Source organism: Scyliorhinus torazame, chromosome 7 (assembly GCF_047496885.1).
Source record: "Scyliorhinus torazame isolate Kashiwa2021f chromosome 7, sScyTor2.1, whole genome shotgun sequence".
NCBI lineage: Eukaryota > Metazoa > Chordata > Chondrichthyes > Carcharhiniformes > Scyliorhinidae > Scyliorhinus > Scyliorhinus torazame.
This window is the reverse complement of record NC_092713.1, coordinates 33,012,046-33,030,979: the sequence shown is the minus strand read 5'-3', so window position 1 is coordinate 33,030,979 and position 18,934 is coordinate 33,012,046. Positions and strand designations below refer to the sequence as shown.

At 55.6% G+C, this 18,934-nt stretch overlaps 1 protein-coding gene across 6 annotated transcripts in view; it reads right to left on the bottom strand.

Moving 5' to 3' along the window:
- ccdc18 (coiled-coil domain containing 18) overlaps positions 1–18,934 on the bottom strand; it is a 239,684-nt gene that overhangs the window by 52,139 nt on the left and 168,611 nt on the right. For all 6 annotated transcript variants that reach the window (XM_072510511.1, XM_072510508.1, XM_072510507.1 and 3 more), the window contains one exon: positions 1,063–1,206. In XM_072510511.1, coding sequence (XP_072366612.1) covers positions 1,063–1,206 — 144 coding nt within the window. The remainder of the gene's footprint in view (positions 1–1,062; positions 1,207–18,934) is intronic.

Sequence of the window (18,934 nt, the reverse complement as noted above, 5' to 3'; positions counted from 1 at the left end):
ATCTTCATCCTTTGCCAGACTTAGCCTGACCTAGTTCAAAGTGGTCCACAGGGCCCACATGACGGTAGCCCGGATGAGCAGGTTCTTTGAGGAGGTGGAGGATAGATGTGGGCGGTGTTGTGGTAGTGCGGCTAACCATGTACGTATGTTCTGGGCATGTCTGAAGTTGAGGGGATTCTGGCAGGGATTTGCAGACGTTGTCAGAAGTCCTGGAAGGAAGGGTAACCCAGAGTCCAGAACTGGCAATATTTGGGGTATCGGATGATCCGGGGGCCGGGGGGGGGGGGGGGGGGGGGGGGGGGGAGAGAGAGAAGAGGGAGGCCGATGTCCTGGCCTTCTCCTCCCTGGTGGCCCGGAGACGGATTGTGCTGGGATGGAGTGACTCGGAGCCCCTGAAGTCAGGTGTGTGGGTCAGCAATATGGCAGGGTTTCTTAGCCTGGAAAAAAAATCAAGTTCGCCTTGAGAGGATCAACTCAGGGGTTCGCCCAAAGATGGCAACCGTTCATCGACTTCTTCAAAGAAAATTGAAAGTCAGCAGTAGGGGGTGGGGGCGAAAGAAAATAGGAGGCATGGCAGTGTTAAATAAGGACAGGGAACTCAGTATACGGGTAGCTAGGGGGGCAGTTGGAGTCATTGTGGGGTTTTATTGGGGTTCTTTTTTTGTATATATATGTGTGTCTGCCCACGCGACTTTTAAGAAATGTTAATGTGTTAAACTGTGAAAATTTTAAATGCTTCAATAAAATATTTTCTAAAACAAAAAGGTTTCCATTTTGTGTCTCCACCTCTTTCAAACACGGATCAAGCTTTTGATTATCCTTTGTAATCCGGAATCTTTAGCTTGGCGTCTGCTGTAAATTCAATGATAATCTATGATTAATCTAGGACAAAGGTTCGGCACAACATCGTGGGCCGAAGGGCCTGTTCTGTGCTGTATTTTTCTATGTTCTATGTTCTATGCTTCTGAAGCGCCTTTGGGATGTTTTCTTGGTATGTTTTCTATGTTAAAGCTGCTTATCTATGTAAGTTTTTGTTACTGAATTATACTTGGTTATATTTACCTGTTCATATTCCTTCATCTGTACATCCTTTTCTTCAACTTCATTTCTCATCTGATTTACTTGTTGTTCCCTCTGGAGCAGCTTAAAGTCTTTTTCACATAACTCTTCTTGTACGAGCTGTAGTTTTTCATCTAAAGTTTCCACCTATCCATACAAAGTGCTGTTAGAGTTGGTTTCATTATCTATTCAGATGACCTCTTGACAATGTGGGTACAACAGATTCAGATCGAAAGAGAGATATATTTAAGTCTCAGCTGTGTGCCTTAAGGCATTTGTACTCAAACAAAATACAGAAAAAAGCATTTAGACACTAAATTATTTCTTTGTCTACGATAAAGTCACATAATAGCTCCAATTTTCTGAAAGGTTAATTTTAGCTGTTCTAGCATACAATATTGAATATCTAACTACATATTCTGCATTAATAAATTCCTGAAGTGAAAGTTGGAATTATAAACCGAGTAAAGCTGTACAAAGGATCTCCTAGTATCTACAGTATCCATATAGACAGTTATAGTTCAATTGTGTTTGCACATTGCTATCTGGAAGACATTTATCTAACTTCCACTTTATCTAACTTCCACAGAGTACACTTCAGTGTGTGGAAATCAAGCCTTTTTTCTGTTACCTTATGAACCTACATTAATCTGCCAGACCTTGTTGACCCCTTTGCTCAATTTCAAATAATCTCAGTGGCTGAGAATCAGGGGCGAAATTCTCCCCCAACGGCGGGATGTCCGCCGACTGGCGCCAAAGACGGCGCCAATCGGACGGGCATCGCGCCGGCCCAAAGGTGCGGAATGCTCCGCATCTTTGGCGGCCTAGCCCCAACATTCCGCCAGCTGGCGGAAATGGCGTTTGTTGCCCCGCCAGCTGGCGCGGAAATGCGGCGCATGCGCGGGAGCGTCAGCGGCCGCTGTCAGTTTCCCGGCGCATGCGCGGGAGCGTCAGCGGCCGCTGTCAGTTTCCCGCGCATGCGCAGTGGGGAGAGTCTCTTCCGCCTCCGCCATGGTGGAGGCCGTAGCGGAGGCGGAAGGGAAAGAGTGCCCCCATGGCACAGGCTCGCCCGCGGATCGGTGGGCCCCGATCGCGGGCCAGGCCACCGTGAGGGCACCCCCCGGGGTCAGATCGCCCCGTGCCCCCCCCCTCCCCCAGGACCCCGCCCACGCCGCCTGGTCCCGCCGGTAAATACCAGGTTTGATTTACGTCGGCGGGACAGGCAATTCCTGGGCGGGACTTCGGCCCATCCGGGCCGGAAAATTGAGTGGGGGGTCCCGCCAACCGGCGCGGCCCGATTCCCGCCCCCGCCCAATCTCTGGTACCGGAGACTTCGGCGGGGGTGGGATTCACGGCGGCCAACGGCCATTCTCCGACCCGGCGGGGGGTCGGAGAATGACGCCCCAGAAGTGTGGAGTGAGAACTGGAAGGACTAGTTCTGGCCACAAATAATATTTATCTTGGTTAAATATCACGTGCCATATGATGGCCCCAACACACAAAGGCTGCTTACAGTTGCAAGGGTCCTTCCTGCTGATTCCCTTATTTCCCCTTTCTTTATTTTTGCCGTTATCATTTTTGATCCATGAATGCTTTTTTTTTTTAAAAGAAAAATTTTATTAAAGGTTTTCATAAAATATCAATAACAAAATGAGAAAAAAAAAGAACCCAACAGGGTTAAGTACAAAACACAGTCTAGAAAAGCAACCCTCCATACCCTCCTCCCCCCTGTACATAAATAATAATAAATTAACATTAGCACCCTGGCTTAACACAACAGGTACATACCCCCCCCCTCAGTAAATAACAAAAACTGTGATAAAGTAACCCCCCCCCCCCACCGAGCTGCTGCTGCCATTGACCAATGTCTATCGTTCTGCCAGAAAGTCTAAGAACGGTTGCCACCGCCTAAAGAACCCTTGTACCGACCCTCTCAAGGCGAATTTCACCCTCTCCAATTTAATGAACCCTGCCATATAGCTGATCCAGGATTCCACGCTTGGGGGCCTCGCGTCCTTCCACTGAAGAAGAATCCTTCGCCGGGCAACCAGGGACGCAAAGGCAAGAATTCCGGCCTCTTTCGCCTCCTGCACTCCCGGCTCCTCTGCCACCCCATATATCGCAAGCCCCCAGCCCGGTTTGACCCTGGATCCTACCACCCTCGACACCGTCCTCGCTACGCCCTTCCAAAATTCCTCCAGTGCTGGGCATGCCCAGAACATATGGGTGTGATTGGCTGGGCTCCCTGAGCACCTAACACACCTGTCCTCACCCCCAAAAAAACGGCTCATCCTTGTCCCGGTCATGTATGCCCTGTGCAGCAGCTTAAACTGTATGAGGCTGAGCCTCGCGCACGCTGAGGAAGAGTTCACCCTCCTCAGGGCATCTGCCCACGTCCCTTCCTCAATTTCCTCTCCCAACTCCTCCTCCCACTTGCCTTTTACCTCCACCACCGAGGCCTCCTCCTCCTCCTGCATCACCTGGTAAGTTTCCGATATCTCCCCCCCCGAGAACACCCTGTCCTGTACTGTGTGTGGCAGTAGCCACGGGAATTCCACCACCTGCCGCCTGGCAAACGCCCTTACCTGTAAGTACCTGAAGGTGTTCCCCAGGGGAGCCCGTACTTCTCCTCCAGCTCACCCAGGCTCGTGAACCTCCCGTCCACAAACAAGTCCCCCAACTTTCGCATCCCTGCCCTGTGCCAGCCCGAAAACCCTCCACCCGTTCTCCCTGGGGCAAACCGGTGGTTCCCCCGTATTGGGGTCCACGCCGAGGCCCCAACTTCCCCCCTATGCCGCCTCCACTGCCCCCAAATTTTGAGGGCAGCCGCCACCACCGGGCTCGTGGTATACCTCCATGGAGGGAGCAGCAGTGGCGCCGTTGCCAGCGCCCCCAGACTCGTACCCACACAGGACGCCGTCTCCAGCCTCTTCCATGCAGCCCCCTCCCCCTACATCACCCACTTGCGCACCATTGTCGCATTGGCGGCCCAGTAGTACCCACAGAGGTTGGGCAGCGCCAGCCCCCCCTTATCTCTACTCCGCTCCAGGAACACCCTTCTCACCCTCGGAGTCCCTCGCGCCCACAAAACCCCATTATACTCCTGTTAACCCGCCTAAAAAAGACCTTCGGGATAAACACGGGGAGGCACTAGAACAGGCACAAAAACCTTGGATGCACTGTCATTTTGACTGACTGCACCCTACCCGCCAGGGACAGCGGCAGCGCGTCCCACCTCTTGAACTCCTCCTCCATCTGCTCCACCAGCCTTGTAAAATTAAGCCTATGCAGGGCCCCCCAGCTCCTGGCCACCTGGACCCCCAAATACCTGAAGCTCCTCTCTGCCTTTTGTATTGGGAGCTCGCCAATCCCCCTCTCCTGGTCCCCTGGATGAACAATGAACAGCTCACTCTTCCCCATGTTGAGCTTATAGCCCGAAAAGTCCCCGAATTCCCTCAGGATCCTCATTACCTCCGGCATTCCTCCCACCGGGTCCACCACATACAGCAGCAGGCCGTCCGCATAAAGCGACACCCTATGCTCCTCCCCACCTCGCACCAACCCCCTCCAGTTCCTTGACTTCCTCAGTGTCAAGGGGTTCAATCGCCAGTGCGAAGAGCAGGGGGGACAGGGGACACCCCTGTCTCGTCCCTCGGTGCAACCGAAAGTACTCGGACCTCCTCCTGTTCGTGGCCACACTCGCCATCGGGACCTCATACAACAGCCTAACCCACCTGACAAACCCCTCCCCAAACCCGAACCTCTTCAGCACCTCCCACAGGTACCCCCACTCTACCCTATCGAAGGCTTTCTCAGCGTCCATCACCACCACTATCTCCACCTCCTCCTCCCTCGCCGGCATCATGATAACATTCAAAAGCCTCCGCACATTCGCGTTCAACTGTCTCCCCTTCACAAACCCCGTCTGGTCTTCATGGATGATCTGCGGCACACAATCCACAATCCTCGTGGCTAAGACCTTCGCCAGCACCTTGGCATCTACATTTAGCAAGGAAATCGGTCTGTAAGACCCACATTGCAGGGGATCCTTGTCCCGCTTCAGGATCAAGAAGATCAGTGCCCGGGACATCGTCTGGGGCAAAGCCCCCCCCCCCCCCTGCCTCATTGAAGGTCCTGACTAACAGCGGGCCCAACAGGTCCATATATTTTTCATAGAACTCGACCGGGAAACCATCCGGCCCCGGTGCCTTCCCCGCCTGCATGCTTCCTAACCCTGTGGTCAGCTCCTCCAGCCCAATCGGGGCCCCCAATCCCGCCACCAGTCCCTCTTCCACCTTTGGAAATCTCAATTGGTCCAGGAAGCGACCCATCCCTCCCTCCTCCCGTGGGGAATCGGATCGGTACAATTCTTCTTTGAAGTCCCTGAAGACCCCATTGATTCCAACCCCACTCCACACCACGCTCCCTCCCCTGTCCTTAACTCCCCCAATCTCCCTAGCTGCGTCCCGCTTCCGAAGCTGATGCGCCAGCACCCGGCTTGCCTTTTCCCCATACTCATAGATCGCCCCCTGGGCTTTCCTCCACTGCAGTTCCGCCTTCCTGGTGGTCACCAGGTCGAATTCAGCCTGGAGGCTACGCCTCTTCCTCAACAATCCTTCCTCGGGCTCCTCCGCATACCTCCTGTCTACCCTCACCATCTCCCCCACCAGCCTCTCCCTCTCCCTCTCCCCCTGCTCCTTGTGGGCCCTAATGGAGATCAGCTCTCCCCTCACCACCGCCTTCAGTTCCTCCCATACCATCCCCACTCGGACCTCCCCGTTGTCATTGGTCTCCAAGTACCTCTCTATACTTCCTCGGACACGCTCGCTCACCTCCTCGTCCGCCAACAGCCCCACCTCCAAGCGCCACAGCGGGCGCTGGTCCCTCTCCTCCCCCATCTCCAAGTCCACCCAATGCGGGGCGTGGTCCAAAATGGCTATTGCCGAATACTCAGTATCCTCTACTCTCGCTATCAGCGCCCTACCCAAAATGAAAAAGTCGATTCGGGAATAAGCCTTATGGACATGTGAGAAGAATGAAAATTCCCTAGCCCCCGGCCTTGCAAATCTCCAAGGGTCCACCCCTCCCATCTAGTCCATAAACCCCCTCAGCACTCTAGCCGCCGCCGGCTTCCTACCCGTCCTAGACCTGGAGCGATCTAGTACTGGATCCAGCACCGTGTTGAAGTCTCCCCCCATTATCAGGTCCCCCAATTCCAAGTCTGGGATCCGACCCAACATACGCCGCATAAAACCCGCATCGTCCCAGTTCGGGGGATACACATTGACCAGTACCACCCTCTCTCCCTGCAACTTACCACTCACCATTCTGTACCTACCGCCATTATCTGCCACAATGTTCGACGCCTCGAATTACACCTTCTTTCCCACCAAGATCGCCACCCCTCGATTTTTGGCATCCAGCTCCGAGTGAAACAACTGACCTACCCACCCTTTCCTCAATCTTACCTGGTCTGCCACCTTCAGGTGCGTCTCCTGGAGCATAACCACGTCCGCCTTGAGCTCCTTCAGGTGCGCGAACACGCGGGCCCGCTTAACCGGCCCATTCAGTCCCCTTACATTCCAGGTAATCAGGCGGATCAGGGGGCTACCCGCCCCCCTCCCCCACCGACTAGCCATAACCCCTCCTCGGCCAGCCACGCGCCCGCACCCCACACCCGGCCTGTTCCCCACAGCGGCATACCCTCGTCTCGATCCCCCACTCGCTCCAGCTTGACCACTTGACCATAGCAGCAGCAGCTCGATCCCCCCCCCCACCCACCCCTCCCACCGGCTAAGACCCATCCAATCTGGTTTACTCCCCCCATTGCACTTCCGCAAGTCAGCTGACTCCTGCTGATCCCGGCCACTTCCGCCTCTCCTTCGACTCCTCCCATTGTGTGGCACACCCTCCATAGGCTCTCCCCCTCCCACTCTAAGCGCGGGAAACAACCCTCGCTTCCCTGCCCCGGCCCCACCCCTTCCAGTCTTCAGCGCGGGAAAAAGCCCGCGCTTTCCCCCCACCAGGCCCCGCCACCTCTGACACAGCTCCTTTTACAGGCCCAGTCCCCTCACCCACGACTCGGGCCTCCCCCTCTCCCACGGGGCCCCATCTCGCCGCCGCCCACCCCCCCCAGTTCCGTTTACCTACCCCCCTCCAAGAGCCTCCATGACTGACCCGACCAAAACAGTGCCCAACCCGCCCCTGCTACCCTCACAGACCCGAGAGAGAAAAACACAGAGAAAAGAAACCCGGAGCAATACAAAGCCCCCCCCCCTCGAGAAAAAATATAAACATAACATATCAACCACAGTCCCCAATCGCCCATCTTGACCCTCAATCTGTGTCCAACTTCTCGGCCTGAACAAAGGCCCACGCCTCCTCCGGAGACTCAAAATAATGGTGCCGGTCCTTGTAGGTGACCCACAGTTGCGCAGGCTGCAACATGCCAAACTTCACCCCCTTCCTATGGAGCACCGCCTTCGCTCGATTGTACCCGTCCCTCCTCTTCGCCACCTCCGCACTCCAGTCCTGGTATATTCAAACCTCCGCGTTCTCCCACCTGCTGCTCCTCTCCTTCTTGGCCCACCTGAGCACACACTCCCGATCGACGAACCGATGGAACCTCACCAGCACCGCCCGCGGAGGCTCGTTAGCCTTGGGCCTCCTCGCCAGCACTCTATGGGCCCCTTCCAGCTCCAGGGGCCCCTGGAAGGACCCCGCTCCCATCAGCGAGTTCAACATGGTGACCACATAGGCCCCCACGTCTAGCCCCTCCAGCCCCTCCGGGAGGCCCAGAATCCGCAGATTCTTCTGCCTCGACCGATTCACCATCTCCTCGAACCGCTCCTGCCATTTCTTGTGGAGCGCCTCGTGCGCCTCCACCTTTACCGCCAGGCCTAAGATCTCATCCTCATTATCAGAGATCTTCTGTCGAGCCTCGCGGATCGCCACCCCCTGGGCCGTCTGTGTCTCCAGCAGCTTATCAATAGAAGCCTTCATCGGCTCTAGCAGATGTGTTTTAATTTCTTTGAAGCAATGCTGGATACCCTCCTGCTGCTCCTCCGCCCACTGCATCCACGCTGCCTGGTCTCCGCCCACCGCCATTTTGCTCTTCTTCCCTTGCACCTTCTTCGGGTCCACCACCACCGTTTCTGTCGCCCCGCTCCTGGTTGAAGCCATATACTGACAGGGAGCTGTTATAAACTCCTTCCCACACCGGGAAACATCAAAAAAGTGCCGTTGGGGGCCCTCAAAAGAGCCCAAAAGTATAGAGAAATAGAAGACCTACCGTTGAGGAAGGTAACAAGAGACTTTCGTTACCTGGGGATCCAGATAGCTAAGAATTGGGGCACATTGCACAGGCTAAATTTGACGCGGTTGGTGGAACAGATGGAGGAAGATTTCAAGAGATGGGACATGGTAGCATTGTCAATGGCAGGGAGGGTGCAGGCAGTTAAGATGGTGGTCCTCCCGAGATTCCTTTTTGTGTTTCAGTGTCTCCCGGTGGTGATCACGAAGGCTTTTTTCAAAAGGATAGAAAAGAGTATTATGGGTTTTGTTTGGGCCGGGAAGACTCCGAGAGTGAGGAAGGGATTCTTACAGCGTAGTAGGGATAGGGGGGGGCTGGCACTACCGAGCCTAAGTGAGTATTATTGGGCCGCTAATATTTCAATGGTGAGTAAGTGGATGGGAGAGGAGGAAGGAGCGGCGTGGAAGAGATTAGAGAGGGCGTCCTGTAGGGGGACCAGCCTGCAGGCTATGGTGACAGCCCCATTGCCGTTCTCACCAAGGAACTATACCACGAGTCCGGTGGTGGTAGCTACACTGAAGATTTGGGGACAGTGGAGACGACATAGGGGAAAGACCGGAGCACTGGGGGGGTCCCCGATAAGAAACAACCATAGGTTTGCCCCGGGGGGAATGGATGGGGGATATGGAATGTGGCAAAGAGCAGGTATAACGCAATTGAAAGATCTATTTGTGGATGGGAAGTTTGCGAGTCTGGGAGCGCTGACCGAGAAATATGGGTTGCCCCAAGGGAATGCATTCAGGTACATGCAATTGAGGGCTTTTGCGAGGCAGCAGGTGAGGGAATTCCCGCAGCTCCCGACACAAGAGGTGCAGGACAGAGTCATCTCAAAGAAATGGGTGGGGGACGGTAAGGTGTCGGATATATATAGGGAAATGAGAGACGAAGGGGAGACTATGATGGACGAACTAAAAGGGAAATGGGAAGAAGAGCTAGGGGAGGAGATTGAGGAGGGGATGTGGGCAGATGCCCTAAACAGGGTAAACTCGTCGTCCTCGTGCGCCAGGCTAAGCCTGATTCAGTTTAAGGTATTACACAGGGCACATATGACTGGAACACGGCTCAGTAAATTTTTTGGGGTGGAGGATAGGTGTGCGAGGTGCTCGAGAAGCCCAGCGAATCATACCCATATGTTTTGGTCATGCCCGGCACTACAGGGGTTTTGGATGGGGGTGACAAAGGTGCTTTCGAAAGTAGTAGGAGTCCGGGTCGAACCAAGCTGGGGGTTGGCTATATTTGGGGTTGCACAAGAGCCGGGAGTGCAGGAGGCGAGAGAGGCCGATGTTTTGGCCTTTGCGTCCCTAGTAGCCCGGCGCAGAATATTGCTAATGTGGAAAGAAGCCAAGCCCCCGGGGGTGGAGACCTGGATAAATGATATGGCGGGGTTCATAAAGTTAGAGCGGATTAAGTTCGTCCTAAGGGGGTCGGCTCAAGGGTTTACTAGGCGGTGGCAACCGTTCGTCGAATATCTTGCGGAAAGATAGATAGGGGAGAACAAAGAAGGCAGCAGCAGCAGCCCAGGACTTGGGGGGTGGGGGGTGGGGGGGGGGGGGTGGCCGTGGCCTGAGACAAGGCAGTTGCCAATTAGGGCTAGTTTTTATTTTTTGTTATTTAATATTTATTTATTTGTTGTTGTTTTCTTTTGTTCTTGTTTAAATAAAAAAGGTCATTATTATCTGTATTGTTATAATGTTGTGTAAAGGATGCACAATGTACTGTGTTGGTTGACCAAAAATTTTCAATAAAATATTATTTTAAAAAAAAAAGAGCCCAAAAGTCCGTTTTTGTGGGAGCCGCCGAATGTGCGACTTAGCTCCGCATAGCCGCAACCTTGGAAGTCGACCCATGAATGCTTAATTGACATGTTAAAGTTAAGCAGCAGAGAGAATGAGGAAAGTTACAACAGAGAACACTCTGCTAGCTTTGGACAGAAAGACAGAGACTTTTTGGCACCCGAGAAATGGGATGGAACTCAGTGGTTGGCTGGTGTTCAATAAATTGGCCAAAAGGTGGTATTCTGCCCGGTAACAGGTGGTGATTGGGTCCTACTCGGGTGGAATGATTTTCAGAGACTCAAGGTGCTCAGTTTGAATCCTGGACACTCAGAGGAAGGACCTGCCCTCTTCTCTGTCTCCAGAAAGCCTGCGAGTTACTGTACTTCTGAAACTGTAGAGACCTGAATGAATCTACAGTAAAACCACTACAGGCTGCAAACAGAAATCTGGATCTGAAATTTTACTTTGAAGGAAGGTCTTCTGAAAGACAACCATCTGGAACAAAGACTCTTTTTTCCTTTTAATTATTATTTTCATCCCTCTCTTCCCTTCTGTTTGTATCTGTCTTTTGTGTGTAAATAGAGGGTGGGGGGCAAGTTAAAAGTGGAGAATTAGTAATTAGATGATGGTTAACCAGTTGCATTTGTTGCATAGTTTATTAGTTCTAGTTATAAATAAAGAGTAATTGTGTTTAAATTTACAAAGCTAGTGACTGTAAAAATCGAGCAGCCAAGGGCCAAGACTTTGGATATTCTTCTAATAATTATTTGTTAATTCAATTGTGTTGCGACTCGGGTCAAGGAGTGCTGGAATTGAACACACCCAAGCCCAAGGTGTCGTAACACTGTTCTACCATCCTTTTTTTTTTTAATTTAGAGTACCCAATTATTTTTTTTTCCAATTAAGGGGCAATTAGTGCAGCCAATCCACCTAACCTGCACATCTTTGGGTTGTGGGGGCGAAACCCACGCAGACACGGGGAGAATGTGCAAACTCCACACGACTGTGACCCAGAGCCGGGATTCGAACCCGGGTCCTCAGCGCTGTAGGCAGCAGTGCTAACCACTACGCCACGTGCCACCCTCTGTTCTACCATCCTAAGACTAGCACAAAACTTTGCATCAGCCAAAAGCATGCGGCTTATTCCCCAGCACCGACATTTAGAGCATTCGATAAAGATCGCAGAAATCCCCGTGAAACACTGACAGTAACTGGTTTCCAAGCAAATCCAGTCAGTCATTAAATTCTCTCTTGTTGGAGATGGTCATTGCCTGGCACTTGTGTGGCATGAATGTTACTTGCCACTTGACAGCCCAAGCCTGGATATTGTCTAGGTCTTGCTGCATTTGACATGGACTACTGCAGAGGAGTCAGGTGCTGAACATTAGCACCAGTGAGAGAGACTGGGAGCATGCATGCCAGGGAGAGCGAGGGTCATGTGCCAAGAAGAGAGGGGGGCATGCGCCAAAAAGAGAGGGGGGCATGCGTAAAGAAGAGGGTGGGGGAGTGCCGCGCACCAGGGGGAAGAGTTGGGTGAAGAGGCGCCTGCCAGGGGGAGAGCACGTAAAAGTGCCAGAGAACCGGGCCGCGCAGCACAGAGGGAGCCGGAGCCCCGCGGGGCAGAGAGAGCGTAGGCCCGCGGGGCAGAGGGAGCGGAGGGCCGCGGGGCAGAGAGAACGGAGGGCCGCGGGGCAGAGAGAACGGAGGGCCGCGGGGCAGAGAGAACGGAGGGCCGCGGGGCAGAGAGAACGGAGGGCCGCGGGGCAGAGAGAACGGAGGGCCGCGGGGCAGAGAGAACGGAGGGCCGCGGGGCAGAGAGAACGGAGGGCCGCGGGGCAGAGAGAACGGAGGGCCGCGGGGCAGAGAGAACGGAGGGCCGCGGGGCAGAGAGAACGGAGGGCCGCGGGGCAGAGAGAACGGAGGGCCGCGGGGCAGAGAGAACGGAGGGCCGCGGGGCAGAGAGAACGGAGGGCCGCGGGGCAGAGAGAACGGAGGGCCGCGGGGCAGAGAGAACGGAGGGCCACGGGGCAGAGAGAACGGTGGGTCGCTGGACAGAGGGAACGGAGGGCCGCGGGGCAGAGGGAACGGAGGGCCGTGGGGCAGAGGGAACGGAGGGCCGCGGGGCAGAGGGAACGGAGGGCCGCGGGGCAGAGAGAACGGAGGGACGCGGGGCAGAGAAAACAGGGGGGCCGCGGGGCAGAGAGAACGGAGGGCCGCTGGTCAGAGAGAACGGAGGGCCGCGGGACAGAGGGAGCCGGAGCGTGCGGGACAGAGAGAACGGAGGGCCATTGGACAGAGAGAGCGGAGGTTCATGGGACAGAGAGTGGAGAGCCGCGGGGCAGAGAGAACGAAGGGGCAGGGAGAACGGAGGGCCGCGGGGCAGGGAGAACGGAGGGCCGCGGGGCAGAGAGAACGGAGGGCCGCGGGGCAGAGAGAACGGAGGGCCGCGGGGCAGAGAGAACGGAGGGCCGCGGGGCAGAGAGAACGGAGGGCCGCGGGGCAGAGAGAACGGAGAGCCGCGGGGCAGAGAGAACGGAGGGCCGCGGGGCAGAGAGAACGGAGGGCCGCGGGGCAGAGGGAACGGAGGGCCGCGGGGCAGAGGGAACGGAGGGCCGCGGGGCAGAGGGAACGGAGGGCCGCGGGGCAGAGAGAACGGAGGGCCGCGGGGCAGAGAGAACGGAGGGCCGCTGGTCAGAGAGAACGGAGGGCCGCGGGACAGAGGGAGCCGGAGCGTGCGGGACTGAGAGAACGGAGGGCCATTGGACAGAGAGAGCGGAGGTTCATGGGACAGAGAGTGGAGAGCCGCGGGGCAGAGAGAACGAAGGGGCAGGGAGAACGGAGGGCCGCGGGGCAGGGAGAACGGAGGGCCGCGGGGCAGGGAGAACGGAGGGCCGCGGGGCAGAGGGAACGGAGGGCCGCGGGGCAGAGAGAACGGAGGGCCGCGGGGCAGGGAGAACGGAGGGCCGCGGGGCAGGGAGAACGGAGGGCCGCGGGGCAGAGAGAACGGAGGGCCGCGGGGCAGAGAGAACGGAGGGCCGCGGGGCAGAGAGAACGGAGGGCCGCGGGGCAGAGAGAACGGAGGGCCGCGGGGCAGAGAGAACGGAGGGCCGCGGGGCAGAGAGAACGGAGGGCCGTGGGGCAGAGAGATCGGAGGGCCGCGGGGCAGAGAGAATGGAGGGCCGCTGGTCAGAGATAACGGAGGGCCGCGGGACAGAGGGAACCGGAGCGTGCGGGACAGAGGGCCATTGGACAGAGAGAGCGGAGGTTCATGGGACAGAGAGTGGAGAGCCGTGGGACAGAGAGAGCGGAGGTTCCTGGGACAGTGAGTGGAGGGCCGTGAGACAGAGAGAGCGGAGGGCCGCGGGACGGAGAGAGCGGAGGGCCGCGGGACGGAGGGAGCGGAGGGCCGCGGGACGGAGAGAGCGGAGGGCCGCGGGACGGAGAGAGCGGAGGGCCGCGGGACGGAGAGAGCGGAGAACCGCGGGACGGAGAGAATGGAGGGCCGCGGGACAGAGAGAACGGAGGGCCGCAGGACAGAGAGAACGGAGGGCCGCGGGACAGAGAGAGCGGAGGGCCGCGGGACAGAGACAGAGAGAGCGGAGGGTCCCGGGACAGAGAGAGCGGAGGGCCGCGGGGCAGAGAGAGCGGAGGGCCGCGGGATAGAGAGATCGGAGGGCCGCGGGGCAGGGAGAACGGAGGGCCGCGAGGCAGGGAGAACGGAGGGCCGCGGGGCAGGGAGAACGGAGGGCCGCGGGGCAGAGAGAACGGAGGGCCGCGGGGCAGAGAGAACGGAGGGCCGCGGGGCAGAGAGAACGGAGGGCCGCGGGGCAGAGAGAACGGAGGGCCGCAGGGCAGAGGGAACGGAGGGCCGCGGGGCAGAGAGAACGGAGGGCCGCGGGGCAGAGAGAACGGAGGGCCGCTGGTCAGAGAGAACGGAGGGCCGCGGGACAGAGGGAGCCGGAGCGTGCGGGACAGAGAGAACGGAGGGCCATTGGACAGAGAGAGCGGAGGATCATGGGACAGAGAGTGGAGAGCCGCGGGGCAGAGAGAACGGAGGGCCGCGGGGCAGGGAGAACGGAGGGCCGCGGGGCAGGGAGAACGGAGGGCCGCGGGGCAGGGAGAACGGAGGGCCGCGGGGCAGAGAGAACGGAGGGCCGCGGGGCAGAGAGAACGGAGGGCCGCGGGGCAGAGAGAACGGAGGGCCGCGGGCAGAGAGAACGGAGGGCCGCGGGGCAGAGAGAACGGAGGGCCGCGGGGCAGAGAGAACGGAGGGCCGCGGGGCAGAGAGAACGGAGGGCCGCGGGGCAGAGAGAACGGAGGGCCGCGGGGCAGAGGGAACGGAGGGCCGCGGGGCAGAGAGAACGGAGGGCCGCGGGGCAGAGAGATCGGAGGGCCGTGGGGCAGAGAGAATGGAGGGCCGCTGGTCAGAGATAACGGAGGGCCGCGGGACAGAGGGAACCGGAGTGTGCGGGACAGAGAGAACGGAGGGCCATTGGACAGAGAGAGCGGAGGTTCATGGGACAGAGAGTGGAGAGCCGTGGGACAGATAGAGCGGAGGTTCCTGGGACAGAGAGCGGAGTGCCGTGAGACAGAGAGAGCGGAGGGCCGCGGGACGGAGGGAGCGGAGGGCCGCGGGACGGAGAGAGCGGAGGGCCGCGGGACGGAGAGAGCGGAGGGCCGCGGGACGGAGAGAGCGGAGGGCCGCGGGACGGAGAGAGCGGAGGGCCGCGGGACGGAGAGAGCGGAGAGCCGCGGGACAGAGAGAACGGAGGGTCGCGGGACAGAGAGAATGGAGGGCCGCAGGACAGAGAGAACCGAGGGCCGCGGGACAGAGAGAGCGGAGGGCCGCGGGACAGAGACAGAGAGAGCGGAGGGCCCCGGGACAGAGAGAGCGGAGGGCCGCGGGGCAGAGAGAGTGGAGGGCAGCGGGACAGAGAGATCGGAGGGCCACAGGACAGAGAGGGCAAAGGGCCACGGGACAGAGAGGGCAAAGGGCCGCGGGACAGAGAGAGTGGAGGGCAGCGGGGAAGAGGGAGTGGAGGGCCGCGGGGCAGAGAGAGCGGAGGGCCATGGGGCAGAGAGAGCGGAGGGCCATGGGGCAGAGAGAGCGGAGGGCCGAGGGGCAGAGCGAGCGGAGGGCCGCGGGACAGAGAGATCGGAGGGCCACGGGACTGAGAGGGCAAAGGGCCACGGGACAGAGAGAGCAAAGAGCCGCGGGACAGAGAGGGCAAAGGGCCGCGGGACAGAGAGGGCAAAGGGCCGCGGGACAGAGCGAGCGGAGGCCCGCGGGGCAGAGAGAGCGGAGGGCCGCGGGGCAGAGAGAGCGGAGGGCCGCGGGGCAGAGAGAGCGGTGGGCCACGGGACAGAGGGTGCGGAGGCCCGCGGGACAGAGAGAGCGGAGGGCTGTGTGACAGAGAGAGCGGAGGCCCGCGGGACAGAGAGCGCGGAGGGCTGTGTGACAGAGCTGTGGCCCGTGGGACAGAAAGAGTGGAGGCCTGCGGGACAGAGAGCGGAGGCCCGTGGGGCAGAGAGAGCGGAGGGCTGTGGGACAGAGAGAGCGGAGGGCCACTGGACAGAGAGGCCGTGAAAGTGAGGTGGTGAGAGATAGTAGCCTGAATTTCTCAGATGGCAAACCTCAAGTTCCCGCCAGAGTGCTGAGTGGCAACCAAACTGAGAGCATCCCCACAACTCTTGACAGGCCTGGTGCCATATTTGTTTTTATTTATTCATTTATGGGGTGTGGGTGTCGCTGGTTAGGCCAGCATTTATTGCCCATCCCTAGTTGCCCTTCAGAAGGTGGTGGTGAGTTACCTTCATGAACCACTGCAGTCCTTGAGGTATAGGTACACCACTGTGCTGTTAGGGTGTGAGTTCCAGGACCTTGCCCCAGCTACAGGGAAGGAACGGTGACATATTTCCAAGTCAGGGTGGTGAGTGACTGGGAGGGGAACCTCCAGGTGGTGGGGTTCCCAGGTATCTGCTGCTCTTGTCCTTCCAGATGGTGGTGGCCGTGGGTATGGAAGGTGCTGTCTAAGAAACCTTGGTGAGTTATTGCAGTGCATCTTGTAGATGATACATATGTCCGCTACTGTTCATCAGTGATAGAGAGTTTGAATATTTGTGGAAGGGGGACGACAGTCAGACAAGATGAAAGCCAACACATTCATACTTAACAGCCTGCTGACTTGAAAATAAATACATGACTGTTAGGGCCTGTGACAGGGATGGTAGACAGTACAGGTTTTGAGTGGACGATGGTGTTCAAGAAAAAATGATCATGGCGATGACAATAGAAGATTCCATGTTGCCACAAGTAGAAAAGCATTTCAGAATCAAATTGGGCATTAGAGAAGGAGTTTGGGGTAGTTGGTGAATTAGTGAACTTAATTTAGCGGAACTGTGACCAGTATGGAATATAAATGGTACAGCATATCCTGGTGTTCATTAAAGCACAAAGAAATATACATCCCTGAAGTCAAATGTGGAGAACAGATCAAGATTGAGCTAAGGTGGTATGCTGATTAAGTGCAACGGCAAATAAAGAGTTAAACAAAAATGCTCTCATAGATTAAAATAATGTAATTTCCAGGAAAACAATATATGTAATGACATGTATTTATATACAATAATAATAATCGCTCAGTGAAGTAGGCTTCAATGAAGTTACTGTGAAAAGCCCCTAGTCGCCACATTCCGGCGCCTGTTCGGGGAGGCCAGTACGGGAATTGAACCTGCGCTGTTGGTATTGTTCTGCATTACAAGCCAGCTGATTAGCCCACTGTGTTAAACCAGCCCCAGTATATACCTTCAGTGTAGTAAAACATCCAAGGGGCTGCTATCAAACAAAATTTGACACTGAGCCACATAAGGAAGTGTTGGGCAGATGGCCAAAAGGTTGATCAAAGATGTAACTTTTTAAGCAGCATCTTGAAGGGGAAAAGGATTTAGGGAGGGAATTCCAGAGCTTGGAGCCTTAGCAGCTGAAGGAATAGTTGCCAAATTAATTTTAGGTCCGCTCAAGAAGTCCGAATTGGAGAAGCACAGACACGTCAGTGCGTTGTGATCTCTTCCAGCATAACAGATAGAAGGACGGATGTGAGACTATGAAGAGATTTGAAAACAAGGAAGAGAATTTTAAAGTTAACCTGCTGCTTGAGTATGAGCTAATTTAGATCAGTGGGTGCAGGAATGAAAGGTGAATGTGGCACAGGCCACACAGAGTTCATAGAATTTACAGTGCGGAAGGAGGCCATTTGGCCCATCGAGTCTGCACCGGCCCTTGGAAAGAGCACCCTCCTTAAGCCCACGACTCCACCCTATCCCTGTTATCCAGTAACCCCACCTAACCTTTTTGGACACTAAGGGCAATTTATCATGGCCAATCCATCTAACCTGCACATCTTTGGACTGTGGGAGGAAACCGGAGCACCTGGAGGAAATCCACGCAGACACAAGGAGAACGTGCAGACTCTGCACAGACAATCACCCAAGCTGGAATCGAACCTGGACCCTGGAGCTGTGAAGCAACTGTGCTAATCACTGTGCTACCGTGTTGCCCAGTGGATGACCTCCAGTTTACTAATGATAGGATGTGAGAGGCCAGCTAGGAATAGTCAAGCCTAGAGACAACAAAAGCATAGGTGTGGGTTTTGGTAGCGGATGGCAAGGAATGACAGGCACTGTTACAGAGGTTATGGGCAAAATAAGTGGTAATGTTACTGGATTAGTAATCCAGAGTCTGGAATAATGGTATACAGCCACAAATTAAAAATCCACCATGGGAGCTGGGGAAATGTGATTTCAATATATAAAATAAATCTAACATTAGAAGCTGCTCTCAGAAATTATCACGATGAAACTTTCAGATGGTCGTAAAGTCCTTTAGTATGGAACTCTGCTATCCTGTTCTGGCCTACATGTGACTCATGGATGCCTTCTGAAATGACTTTGAAAGCTACTCAGTTGTATCAAACTTTTAAAATAACTTTTATAATAACCTTTTTTGATCTTAAAAGGTTTCCCAATCTTCCAGCCTGCCACTGGCCTTTGCAATATGCTATGCCTTAGTTTTTGTCCTTATATTATCTTTAACTTCCTTGTTTAACCATGGATGTCCCCCCTCAACAACCTTTAGAGTTCAAAGATGCAATAAGCCAAGTGGATGGTGGGGATCCTGTAGATGTTGTACATCTGGATTTCCAGAAGACATTTGATAAGGTGCCACACAAAAGACTAACACACAAGGTCAGATCATATGGGGTTAGGGGTAATCTATTAGCTTGGACAGAAGACTAGCTAACCGACAGGAGGCAGAGAGTCGGGATAAGTGGGTCTTTTTCTGGTTGGCAAGATGTGGCAAATTGGGTGCCACAGGATCAGTCCTCTGGCCCCAACTATTTACAATATAAATGACTTGGGTGCAGGGATATAAGGTACTAGAGCAAATTTGCAGATGACAGTAAAATAGGTGAGATGGAAAATGCTAGAGGAAGTAAGAAATTTACAAATAGAGATAGGTTAGGTGAGTGGGCCAAAATTTGGCAGATGGAGTTTAACGGCGATATGTGTGAGATTATCCATTTTGGTCGGAAAAATGGAACGGCCATTTTTTTTCTAAATAGAGTGCAGGCGAATTTGGGCGTCCTTGTCCGTGAGACGCAGAAAATTAGAAACTAGTATGAATTTACAGCAGGTAATGAGGAAGGCTGATGGAATTTTGCCCTTTATAGCTAAAGGATATAGAAGTAGGTATGTGTTGCTGCAACTGTACAAGGCATTGGTAACACCA